General features: G+C 42.4%; 1 protein-coding gene across 13 annotated transcripts in view; it reads right to left on the bottom strand.

Annotated features, from left to right (window-relative positions):
- Positions 1 to 13,642, bottom strand: part of Glrx2 (glutaredoxin 2) — a 22,863-nt gene extending 9,221 nt beyond the window's left edge. For 2 of the 13 annotated variants that reach the window (XR_001840761.3, XR_010056897.1), the window contains exons 1-5: positions 12,673 to 13,382; positions 9,622 to 9,685; positions 6,066 to 6,242; positions 4,760 to 4,920; positions 3,702 to 3,812 (exon numbers count right to left, since the gene is read on the bottom strand). Coding sequence is in view for 9 of the 13 variants with exons in the window: in NM_001394170.1 (NP_001381099.1) it covers positions 4,786 to 4,920; positions 6,066 to 6,242; positions 9,622 to 9,685; positions 12,673 to 12,770 (474 nt within the window). In the remaining 4 variants the exon portion in view is untranslated. Of the gene's footprint in view, positions 1 to 2,683; positions 4,921 to 6,065; positions 6,243 to 9,621; positions 9,686 to 11,944; positions 11,969 to 12,081; positions 12,150 to 12,672; positions 13,383 to 13,619 lie in introns of those variants that run through there. The other 11 variants (NR_172084.1, XR_010056898.1, NM_001394172.1 and 8 more) reach the window with 11 other exon arrangements.

Here is a 13,642-nt window from a genome sequence, read left to right as displayed (position 1 = left end):
GCATTCACATTTTGCATTTGTTTTGCCTTCCAAAGCAGAAAAATCTTGCAAAACTGAAAGAATGCTTTAAATTGTCACGCTGGTGCTTAAAGACCTATTATTACGCTTGCTGTGTAACTAGCTTATTTCCAGGACAGGAGCCCGGGGAGGGCACACAGGCCTTTCCTAGGACTTGTGACTTACTGATACTGTCAAGTCTTCCCAGTTTGCAGTGTACATAACATGTGACAGTGTGACATTGATATTTTCCACTGAGGCATGGGTGAATGCTTCAATTATTCTACTTCATGGTAAAAGTTTTCACTAATACCGAGAAATCTTGATTTTTGTAACCTTGCAAAATAACCTATTACATCCAAGTTGATTATCTCTTACCTGAAATGCGTGGGGCCACGAGTATTTTAAGATTCTTTTTTCCCATTTTGGAACCCTTTTCAGATGTATAATGGAACACCTGGGATTTGCTGTATGAGCCTCATGTGTGTCATGTGAAAGAAAAACATTGTTTTTTAATGGACGTGCTTTTGACTGTGACTTGGCAATTGGTCTACTGTGGAACTTTCCACGTGCATTATTATGTTAACATTCTGATATTTCCAATTCTGGAGCTTTCTAAAACTTTGTATTTTCAAATTAGGGATGCTTAACCTGTAAGTCATTACAGATGTGGAGCGGGCACTACACGAACTGTTTGTCACCAGTTTATTGTAGAAATTGATAGGTGTACCAAATAAATTATATGGATATCAAGTAACTGTCTTTTAATCTTTTTTAAAAACACATGAATTTTAAGGTTGTAATATGCCTTATATGTAAAACCCTGAAGCATCTGTTACAATTCAAAAGATTAAAAAAAATTAACTTTCTGTAATTAATCTTGTACTTTTAATGTGGGGGGGGCGGGTGGTATATGTAGTTGGAGACTCTTTTTTAGCTTATTTCCATCACATGATGAAGAAAATTGATTTTAATCAAAATACAAATGTTTTTGTCTTTAAGTGTATGTGAGTATATTTGGAGGTCGGAGGAGTGCATGTTACAACACATGATATTGGTTCTTTCCTTTCTTCTTTATGTGGATTCCAGGCATCAGATGCATGTCTTTAAGCTTGGCATAAATGCCTTTACCTTCTGGAACTGGGTTTTGCTTTAGGCTCATATTACCCTTTTCATGGCCATATGGTATGGGAAAGTAGGAGAGTCAATGTTCTAGATATCAAAAGCCCGAAGTGTTACACACCTAATATTCCAATATTCAGGAACCCATGGGAAAAAAATCAAGTTTAAGGTCAGACTGGGCAGTAAAGCAAGACTCTCAAAAGAAAACGCAACTTTGTAGTCTGGAGTCTTCCAGTGTTTTCCCTTATATCCTGGCTAGGCAAATGAGGAACTTAGAAGACCCTAAGGGATCCGGAAGGAAACCACACACTGAATCACGGCAGCCTTTGCAGATTGTCTCAGAGCTCAGCACTGACACATTCCTGGTGACTTACAGTCTGAATCCGTCAGTACCTTCTAAAGAACAGAGGCTTTCCCTTGCTCTAAAAATGTACTAGTTAAAAAGTTCACTAAAGTTCCACCAGTGACATTTGTGGTCCTGCCTGGTCTCCTCCCCACAAGAAAGCAGCATAAGAGTTCAAAATCACATCGTGTGTTGGCCCACATTGTCATCTTTATGGCAGCCGCTGACTTCACCGCTTGCTTACAGCTCTGGAAATCGCTCCTGATCCTGGATTCATATATAGTCAGTAGCCACTTTAAACCAACTTAGCTATGCATCAAAAAAAAAAAAAAATCTGTGCATGTGTTGGTATTAGAGATCGAACCAGGGACCTTGCATATGCTAGGTGCTATTGCTCTAAGTACCATAACCCCCTAAAATAAAAAATAAATACTGTATCCTTTAGGTTGAGCAATAGTGCAGTGGGTAAAGGACACTTGTTGCACAAGCCTATTAACTGAACTTCTATCCCCAGAATGAGTCTCCACCAAGCTGTTCTGACCTCCACATGCAGGCATAGCACATGCAGCCCTCCTCCCAACACAAACACAAGTTGTATCTCACGTATGTGTGTGTTCCTAAGTTGTATGTAGCGTTTGTTCTTTGTGCACACATACATATTGCCTGCACATGGTCTATGAGAGCAGCCCACACATGAACAAGTCAAGAACAACTTTCAGAAGTCGTTACTCTCCACAGTGGTTCCCAGAGACTGACCTCAGATCGTTGGACTTGCTTTGGCAAGTACCCACACAGCCATCTCAAAAGTCATCATTTTAAATATTCAGTATGTGGGGCTGGAGAGGTGGCTCAGTGGTTAAGAGCACCGACTGCTCTTCCAGAGGTCCTGAGTTCAATTCCCAGCAACCACATGGTGGCTCACAACCATCAGTAATGGGATCTGATGCCCTCTTCTGGTGTGTCTGAAGACAGCAACAGTATATTCATATACATAAATAAATTTTAAATGTTCAGAGCAGTAAAGTCTTTTGTAACAGTCTTGGGTCTTTTTGCAAAGGCATGCCAACTGCTACAAGGACTAAGTGAGACCAGAGTCCTTCACTTCTTTCAACTCTTAGCGTCTGTCAGTGAGTAGAGTCTGGTTTGCAAAGTAATTCCCTTTGATGCAGTGCTAGACTCCAAGAAGTAATCTTTTTAAGTCATTAAGAATAAAATTCAGCATACTATTAGGCAATCATTGGAAGAGTTTATTTCTTTATTCCTTAAACGTATAATTGAAAATCAAGATACCCTGTTACCTTCCATATTCTTGAGCCTTCTGCTAAGGCTTTTTAAAGAGCTGGATTATTTTAACATCGGACCCTAAGAATTAAGTACTACACATCCTCTTGTTTTCCACAAGCCTAGGTAGAGCTGTTGGAACATCCTTCTTAAGGATTAGTTGTATAGTTCAGTGGTCAGGCGCCTGCCTAATATTCAGGCCCTGGGTCTGAGTCTGAATACCACAAAAATTCCTCAAAGCCAAATACCATATTACTTGGTTGGTGGGCTATGCATTTAAGCAACCTAATCTTATATCCTAATAAGATTACTAGTGACAAGAGTAACAATTTTACCTTTCTTATGCATAACAGACTTCCTCTAATCTCTAATGTGAATTTTACAGCATAGCAAAATTATACAATTTTCATGATAAAATGTAAAATAAAGGAGTAGAAATACACCATTTTCCTTCCCTACCAACATGACAACTTAAAAGAAAGAAATATCAGGAGAACTTAACTTCTCAACTGTATCAAGGTATTCAAAATGCAGTTGAAGTCCATGTAGGAAATGTCACCGACAGCAAGCCACTGTCTCCCTCCAAATTCTCCATGATTCCTTAGTCCATCTTGACCAGAAAGCTGAAGCACTTACTCGGGAAGTCCATGTTCTTCCTATTTCTGAGATAGGCTCAGCATTTAATAATCTTTCCAACCTGACTCTCGGAATCTACTAGGAAATGCATTACTTCTTAGGCACTTAAAATATTCTTGACCAGAGGCTATAAATATGACCAGATTAGTAAAGTATTGAAAATGTTTTCAATTCTTTCAAATAATACTTCTTAAAAGTTAATCCTGTTCGCTAAGTTTATCTGAAATGTAATCAGTTTAAACAGTGTCTTCCTAGTTAGAAAATAGTAAGATAACAGAAGGGACTTTAGGGACAATCTATCTGTGCTACTCAGACAGAATACCTGAGACTAAGTAATTTATGAAGATGAGAAGGACTTCTTATAGTTCATAGGTTGGGATGTTGAGGTTAAAGTGCCAGCATCTAGTGAGGATTTCCTTGCTGCATCAGGACGCTGCAGAGAAAGAAGGGCAAGAACACAGGCATGAGAGGTAAGGGGGCAAACTCATTCGTCTACCAAGAACCACCTCTAAAGAGCACTAACCCATCTGCCCTCAGGATTAACTTCTTCATAAAGGCCTCACCTCTGACCATATCATAATGCATCATGTGTCTCCAACACATGAAGCCTATGATGAGGCACATTCGGAGGACAACAAGGACCTTTAGTCTAAAGTCCACCTAATACCTGGTTCTCTAAAGCATTCCCAAGCTGGGCGTGGTGGCTCAGCATGCAATCCAAGCATAGAGACTGAGGTAGGAGGACTGAGGTGAGTTTGTGGCCATCCTGAGCTACCGAGTGACCCTGTCTGCCAAAGGAAAAAAAATTCCAATAGCTGTTACAGATTCTGAAAGGTAGAACACTCCAACTGACAGGACTAAATAACACTTCTGAATTGTTTAAAAAGTTCATTCTCACTACATTGAAACCCTTTTGCTTTCTGACCATGAAGTAATTGGCAGTTTGGTTTTCCCAACTATAAACTTCATCGCATTCTATATATTTAATATGTCTGATGGTCTAGAACATGAAGGGTTGCCATGATAGGGTATCCCAACCTACTGCACATCTGTACCATGTTAAATTTTAAAGAAACCACATGTCAGTCCTCGCTGCTGAAAGCTTAGTGACTGTGAGAAGTTAATTCCTGAATACCACGGGGAGTAAGATTTTAAGTGCTTAACTTCCTCTTCGCTGTAAAATTCTTAAAGTCTTAATAAGCATTCTTTACTTTTGATGTAACTCCACCCCCTTCAGTTTTATATTCCATCCCGTGCTCAAAAACTGGCCAGTCGGAAGATGAGGGGTCCATGGCAATTTATTGTTCATTATTTTCATCTTTATGAGGGCAATCCACACACTGAAAACATCCTCAAGTGAAAGGTTATGACTGCACTAACGTTTACTGGTACGGCGACTAGCCACGTCATTCGACGTCTTTCCTCTTGCTTTTGTTTAAATAGCACTGGTGAACCAGAGGCAGCAATTTCCCTTCTTTGTGAAGCCTGTGAGTGTCGGCCGCACCTCCGATAAATATTCCATTCACAAATATCCTGGGAACCTGGTGAATGAGGAAAAGACAAGTGAGGTCCATCCCTAGGTGTCACAACCCTAGGTGTCACAACTAGTCCAACTTTGAAGAGAAATGAGGAAAAGTGACCTGCCCAAGATAGCAAAAGGGAGGTAGGATGCAAATCCAAGGCAATCTGATTCTAAAGTCCTCTGACAGACCACACTAATTTTAAAAGACAAAAATAAGGCAAGCCCTATCAGCCACCAGGAAGTTCCTCAGGGTCTGCCTGCCCTTCAGAGTCAGAAAGACTCAATGTTTCCTTTTATCTGTCTCTTTCTTTGGGATGCTACCCAGAACCTAAGTACACTTTCTACAATACTTTGAGCTTCCCTACTTTTTGTGAAGCCTCCTTCCAGAACCGCCAGGCAGCCTCTTGTCTCCCCTGTGTCTGACCCCTGTGCTGGCTACACCAGCTGGCCTTCTTTCCTTTTCTCTTCCATTCTCCTCCCTCGGGCAACTACTGAGATTTTCCAGCTTGCCTGACCCAGGTTTTTCTTTTAACCTCTAAAACTATCCTTGAGCAGGAAGAAAGGAAGGGAAAGGTAGGAAAGTATTAATGTTTATGTGGTTCCTTTCTACATGTTTACCAATTCTCTTCTACAGACCTTTAAACAAGAAGGAAAGTGGCAACAATGGATAGTCTACTGACTGTTCATATCATGAAAACAATATACAAATTTCCAGAAGTTAAAACAATAAGCAGAAAACACAGATAAGCACAGGGACTGCAGTGTCCGGTCTGGTCTGTATTGTCCAAGGCTGGAAGGATAATTTTATCTCACAAAGACCTCCAAAAGGACCTTAACATTTCAAAATCCCTGATGACATCATCAGGTGCCTCAAGCTAGTCTATCTGTCTATCTCTGTGTCTGTGTCTGTGTGTCTGTCTCTCTCTGTGTGTCTGTCTGTCACACACACACACACACACACACACACACACACACACACACATTCACTATGCTGTTTCTTATTCTATGAGGCTGGTTTCTTTGTAGATCTGCCATTTATTTATCAATGTGTAATCCACTGAAATGTCAGGCTGGCTTGCCTTTCCTACCATGAAAGTCTACTGTCTAGAGACTGGCATGTTACTACCTCATCACCAGGGGCAGCAGAGCCGAGAGTATACTCACAGTTCTTTCTCCAGTCATCTTGTAAAGAGCCTCTTGAAACTGGCTACCATATTCCACCATATCCAACTCCACGACTTTATAGTTGACATTCATGTCATGGAAAATCTTCTTGGCCATTGAACAGTAAGAGCAGGATGATTTTGAGAAAATCACCACACAATTATTAGAAATTGTTTCCTAAAATAAAAATTAAATAAATAAAAAATAAATAAATGCAAACAAAACCCTTTCATTCTAGGCATTACTTTCGGAATTAAATCAAAATTTGTGGAAGGAATATGATTCTGCAGGGTAGAGCACACCTCTGTGCTCCAGTGAAGCTTCAAGTGTGGTATCTGTAAATTGAGGATATTATTCTTTTCAAACAATGGCCACTAGAAACAAACAAACAAAAAAAGGTATCAAAACACTGGCCTCCTTATAGTATCAAGAATGAAGCCAATGAAAGCCAATTCCCTGGGTTTTTTCCTCTCATATATTATGACAGCCAATATTCTTGATGTCATGAAGTCATCTCAAGTTCACTGGAATCAATAGAGGTCCATCCTGTATTATTTAAACTGCACAGATGAAACAGTGGTACATAGGAAAGATAAGTAACTGTCCTAGTCAGGGTTTTACTGCTATGGACAGATGCCATGACCAAGGCAACTCTTATAAGGACAACATTTAATTGGGGCTGGCTTGCAGGTTCAGAGGTTCAGTCCATTATCATCATGGTGGGAACATGGCAGACATGGTACAAGAGAAGCTGAGAGTCCTCCATCTTTATCTGAAGGCTGCTAGCAGAATATTAACTTCCAGGCAGCTAGGATGAGGGGCTTAAAGCCTATACCCACAGTGCCACACCTACTTCAACAAGGCCATACCTCCTCCAACAGGGCCACACCTTCTATTAAGTGCCACTCCCTGGGCCAGGCATATACAAACCATCACAGTAACTTACCTGCTGTCTTTGATTAATAACTGTACTTGCCGTGAGTTCAGGTGAACCCAGACCTACAGTCCACTTAATTTCTATTGCGCTTCTCAAATGTTTTTAGAGGTACTCAGGAGGCATTTATTCCTTACCACTGGTAACTTCCAGTCACAAGGAAATAAGGTGTCATTTCTCCTTAAAATGTTCAGCTTTCACCAAGTATGGGCAATGGCTTACTCCCTAAAAGCTATCGTGGTAAGCTATGCTTTCCTGATGATCCTGCAAAAGCCACTTCCAGAAAAGCTTGCTCAATCATTTGAAGCCCAAGTCATAAGCAAGTTTCCAAAATGACTCTCCTGAGAGTTGCCTGGGTTGTACTGTTCTCAGGTCTTTACCACAGTCCAGGCTGTGGTATATGTCTCTACAGCCTAGGATACTTCCTTTTAATTTTGTTGCATTTGTTTTGTCTACGTTTGGTTTGGTTTTTCAAGACAGGATTTCTCTGTATAACCCTGGCTGTCCTAGAACTCGCTCAGTGGACCAGGGTAGTCTCAAACCCATAAAGATCTGCCTGCCTCTGCCTCTCGAGAGCTGGGATTAAGGGTATGGGCCACCACTGCCTGGTGTAGTCTTACTTCTAAGTACGTGGATGTCCAAGTTCTTTAAATGATCTCAGCAGACATGATTGGCATCCACATAGGTTTTCTTTTTTTTTTAAGATTTATTTATTCATTTATTATATATAAGTACACTGTAGCTGTCTTCAGACACACCAGAAGAGGGCATCAGATCTCTTTACAGATGGTTGTGAGCCACCATGTGGTTGCTGGGAATTGAACTCGGGACCTCTGGAAGAGCAGTCGTGTGCTCTTAACCGCTGAGCCATCTCTCCAGCCCCCACATAGTTTTCAATGGACAAGGCTGACATCTGAGCACTACCTAGGTAGTCCTTACAGGATGCAACATAAACAGTGACTTCCAGATGAAGACAGAAACACCCAGAGAGCTTCAGAACATAGACACAGCCTGAGGAGTCAGAAGTGTCCTGAGTCATACTCTAGATGTAGGTATGTGATCAATTTTAGGCTCTTTCTCCTGAATTCTCAGAATATTTAAAATTCTATCACATCAAGGTCAGCCATACAAGATAATATACTACATTACTGAATCAGTTTTACAGACAGTCAAACTGAGGCTGAGCGTCCACTGTCTCATTTTCTCCAATTCCACACTACACCTGAAGCCAGCAATCTTCTACCATGCTGTGTAGATCAGAGGCACACGGGGCCTATCATTTAGACTCAGGGGATGAGCACTCTGATTGCTTCCACGACACAGAAGCGCTAATAAAGAGAGTCCAAAGTGAGCAGACCTCCAGATGATAGTGCCAGGGTTGCATAAACATCTTCGCTTTCTCTCAAGCTCGTCTTCACTAAATCTTCACTTTTGTATTTTAAAAAAGAGAATGCCCCCGTACAAGAAGCTTCTCAAATTGCTGCTGTACTCAGAAGACAGTAAGGTAGCTAAAAGAAAACTCAGATTGCCTATGTGTGTTACTAGAAAGCAAAACCCAGGGCCCCGATTATGTCAGGCTTATGGCCTAACCACTGAACTGCACCCTCAGTCCATAGCAGAAATAAAACATATGCAGAAGACAGTGAGGAAGACAAAGATATGCTTCATGAACTGGAAGAAAAGAAAAATCCATGTGTAAGAGAAATTCTGGGGGGTTTGGTTTTGTTTTCATTTTTGTGTGGAAAGACAGAAGGATAGTCCGAAGAAGCCTTGAATTTTCTCTCTTGCTTCTGTTCCCCAACTGCTAAGATGACAGGCAAATGAGGCCAGGTCCACTTAACACAAAATTTCTGAGGCAGAAGTAATGAAGACAGACAGTGAAAGAGAGAAGAAAAGAAGAGAACAGAGCCATGTACAGATCCCTGAAGAGAATAATTTACGGAGTAATTATTGCACAGTCGGTTCCATGTCAGGGCAGAAAGCTGTTAAACAGCTGCTCACGCCAAAACCAGACAGAGTGGAAAGCCTCACTCTGAGGTCAGCAGTAGACTTAGAGTGGGCATGATGAAAAAATAAACAGTTCAACCTCACAGATGGATTCCATTAAGAATAAATTTTAGCCAGGCTTGATAGGACAGGCCTGTGATCCCAGCTATGTAGGAAGCTGAGGCAACATGACAAGTCCAAGAGCAGCCTGTGTTAGAGCAGATCAGAGTTAGCCCAGGCAACTCAAGAACACTCTACCTATAACCCCAGCTCTGGGAGGTGAGGGAGGGGGTGACAGGGAAGGCAGAGACAGAATTGCTGGAGCACTATCTCAAAGGAATAAAGCTGATACCAATAGAACAGGACACTGGACATCCCTCCTCTGGCCCCCACACAAGCATGAAGTGATTTGTGTAGACACACACACACACAGAAAGAAAGAATAAAGAATAAATTTTGGAAATTTTAACTAAGGAAAATGATATGGGATTTGTCACAAGGATAACTTCCATAGCCATTTTTAAAATAGATATTAATTTAGTCATATTTTCTCCAGACCATGTCAAGTCTGGACACAGAATAAGTATATTAAATGTATGAGATATCTCTTCTTCCTCCGTCTTCCCCATCACTCACTTGGATCTGGTTCACAGGAGTAGTGGCTGACTTCCCCCAAAACGAGGATGTGCTGTTTCCCATTCTAAAACAAATGAAAAAGATCAGTACAGTTAATGAGGTGGCCCTCTAGCATAGAAGACAACCTTAAACATAAAGACATCCAGATACACAAAGCAGGGAAAAGCTTTATCAGCACAAAACACCAGTTCACAAAGAGCTCGTCTGCTAACACCAACAGGCCGCATGTGCCTCTCTAGGCAGCCTTTCAATACATTTCACCTGCTAAAGCCAATCTCTGGGTCGAATGTTCAGTACGTTCTTATTCTTAAGTAAATTTGCAATCACCAAATATCAAATATTCTGCCCTCATAAAGGCCTGACCACTGGCAATAAAACGTGTTTTGCATTTCTTCTGAAAACATACAAAACTGAGGTGTGGAGAGCTAGAGAGATGACTCAGCAATTCTGAGCACTAGCTGCTCTTGCAGAAGACCCAGGTTCCGCTCCCAGAATCCATATCAAGCCAGCTCAGAAACATCTACTTGTAAATCTAGCTCCAGGAGATCTGAAGCCCTAGTCTTCCAGGACACTGTGAAGCAAAACTAACAAACAGAAAACCAAATAAACAAAAACAGAAACAAAACCTACAAAGACTTTAAGGGAATCAAGGTTTTCAACCACATCTGTAATTTCCAGTTCCTCAATCCACCAAGTAAGAAAAATAATCACTCCCACTCAGAAGGGGTTTGTGAAGAATATATATACATATATTTTCTGACATATACAGAAAGCAAAACTACCTTACACAGTAAATGTCAATAATACTTGACAGGCCTCCTAATTACAGGACCCTCTATCTCATTGGTTATATATAAAACCTTAGAAAAAGGCAGAGTTAGCCAGATGTGGTATGCATGCCTTTAGTCCCAGCACTTGAAAGGCAAAGGCAGGCAGAACTCTGAGTTGGAACTCACAGTGAGTTTTAGGAAAGCCAGCTCTATATAGAGAGATTGTCACAAAAATAATAAATGTAAAAAGATTCATTAAGCAGGGATATCTGCCCAAAAACTGGCCCATTAGTCATCAAGTCTCTCCACTAATCCTAGAATAGTTTCCCTCATACATTCATTTTTCTTGATCAGCTAGCAATGCCTGATGACATTCTTGGTGCAAATTAGACATGGTGCAAACTTTTATCTCAAAAATACCAAAAAGATTGGTGCTGCCAAGATATCTAAGAAATAAAGGGAAGGTAAAGAATTTAAAGCTCAAATGGTTTTTAAATATATATTTTACTGTTATTTTGGGTTGGTTGTTTTTTTGAGACAAGGACTATGTAGACCAAGCCGACTTGGAACTCAGAGATCCTCCTACTTGTCTTCCAATGCTTGGATTAAAGGTATATGCCACCATGTCTGGCTTAAAGACATACTTACAATTAAAGGAAAAAAAAGTGTCCTTCCACAAAAGCAGCTCTTCCTTATGGATATATTTATAGAAACTTTAGGGGGGGGGGTGTTTATTTGTTAGTTTAGAGACAGGGTTTCTCTGTGTAGTCTTGGCTGACCTGGAACTCACTCTGTAGATTAGGCTGGCCCAGAACTCAGAGATCCACCTACCTCTCATTCCAGAGTACCATGATTAAAGGCATGTGCCACCACACCAAGCTACTTATATTAAGTATAAAGGTAAAATTTAAAATTTTAAAGGCTCCAATCAAGACATGTCTTAAATCATAGTGTGGAGTTTCAGTCCTGTTTCTGAATGAATCCACATTAAATGGCCTTTGCCAGTGCATGTTAACCCTGGACGATGAATGCCTGCTTTACATGGTCACTCTGGAACACTTCAAATAAGCAGCAACAAGCGTCGCCTTCCATAACAACATGGATGAGTGAGAGACGGGAATCACTACAACTAAATGTGCATTTGTCATTAACATTTATTAACATTTCTTGCTTCCCAAAAGATTAACAAGGAAACCACTACAATAAAAGTACCATGTGCTTATTCCTGGTTAAGAGAGGGTAGGGTGGAAGAGACAGGCCTAGAAGACAGTGTCCTATTTTGGGGGAGGCAGCTTTGAGTGGGGAAAGCTGGCGGAGTTTGTGACGTTCAAAGCAGTAGAAAAGAGCCAGACAGCCTTGGCCTGGAAGAGAGCTGGATGGCATCAACCCAATCTATTTGGGTTTTCAACTCTAAAAACAAAATCTCTAATCTAGCTTTTACCTCCTCCTCAAACTTATGTACCATTTACAACAGATGCGCTTTTCTAAGAAATTAAGAGGGCCAAGGATACCTATTCCCTGCCAATGAGAAAGCTCCAAAGAGGCACCCCTACCTTTCTTGAGGTGGTTCCTTCAATTTCTAGTTTAGCTTTCTATTAAGGAAAGGGGCAGGCACAGCGTAAGTGTCCAATAAAATACTTCGACATTGGTAAAGCACCAACTAGTCCCGCCCCATTTATGGAACACTTACTAAGAGGTGGTAGGTGGGCAAAGCAGGATATACTCCAGATTTATCCAATAGGAAACAGTTCTAATGATCTGTCAAATAGTTAACATCACATGATCAGCGCTTTCAGAAGGTAAGTCTCCCTGGAAGACAGGGGAGGCTAGGATACTGGACAGATGCCTTGACAGCTGCCTACGCCAGACCCCGTCGGCCACAGCTGGTGTGCCAGCCCACGGTTATGCCAAGGAGGGAAGCCAGGGAAAGCAACGCATCCATCAAGCCAGAAACGTCTACAAGATGTTAGCGTTACTAGTTGCAAGGCCTTGGGCACTGAAAAGCCTTAGTCAAGTTCACTTCCTGCGACAGGATAGCGAAGACCCAACATCAACATAAGAAGGACAAATAAGTTCCCATAAGCAGGGAAGTCTTTTTTCAGGGTCGCCCTGTCTACGCTGCGTTAAAAACCACACACATGGGGGGAGGGGGCTGCGTTTGTGAAGCTGCGACTAGTGCGTCTGTTGTTTATCCCCTAAGCCGGCTGGGACCACTGGGGAAGGTCCACACTAACACTATTGCAGAGACACACGCGCCCCTCAGGCCCGCCCCGCCGCATACCCCGAGCCCGCAGCTCCAGCCGCGCCGCGCCGCCCCGCCAAGATCCTCCCGCTCGCCACCAGCCGCCTCCCCACCGAAGCCGCGCGGTACCAGGACATGGCCAAGGGTCCGGGCAGCCGCAGGGAACGGAGCACGCGAGCGCGACCACGACGCCGGGAGCCCGCCCCTCCGGCTGCCTCGCTCCGCCCCACCGGGCTGCCCGCGCGGCCGCCGGGCTCGCCGCTCTTCCTGGCTACCCTGTCTCCGCACGCCCACGAGCCGGCGCGCCCACGAGCCTCCAAATTCGCATCCTCTGCCGTAGAGCGAGGCTCTCACCTGCCCGCCGAGTTCTCCCGATCTCTACCGAGTTCTCCCGATCTCTACCGAGTTCTCCCGATCTCTACCGAGTTCTCCCGATCTCTACCGAGTTCTCCCGAGCTCCGCACGCCCGCATTCAGAGTTAAAGGCTTAGGGAGAGCTACAAGAAAAATTACTCGAGGCTGGGTGGTGGCCCGGTGTTTACCTGAGGATGGTAGGTAGCTGTCACCGCCTCTGGTCGAACAGGTTTATGATGTGAAAGATGGACCGGACCGGAATGTCATCTTAAGATTAAATTATTGATCAGGAGTCCATAGGCAGATTAAATTTTACGCTCAGAAAGTAAAAGACAAAGGCAGCTCAATGTTTAACGTTCTTTCCGAAGAAACCAAGGTGGTGTTTTTTAAGGTAAACTGAAATTAGGAAACAAATTAGCCCAGAGATCGTTCATTATGGCTTTTACAGCCATGGCTGCTATAGCTCTTAAAGACAAACCTACCCAAGCCACTCAGTGATGGTAATAATAGCCCTTTGTACGTCTTTTCGTAAGTTCAGGGGGATCCGCCCTTGGTTTTATATACTGAAACTGTGAAAGTCGGAGGTCTAATGGTATAGCTAAAACTATGAACAACTGTCGGAACTACCCATACCTTTATTGAGCCTTCATGCTGAA

This window comes from Rattus norvegicus, chromosome 13, assembly GCF_036323735.1.
Source record: "Rattus norvegicus strain BN/NHsdMcwi chromosome 13, GRCr8, whole genome shotgun sequence".
Taxonomy (NCBI): Eukaryota; Metazoa; Chordata; class Mammalia; order Rodentia; family Muridae; genus Rattus; species Rattus norvegicus.
Note: the sequence above shows the minus strand (reverse complement) of the source record. Positions and strands in the feature narration are given on the sequence as shown.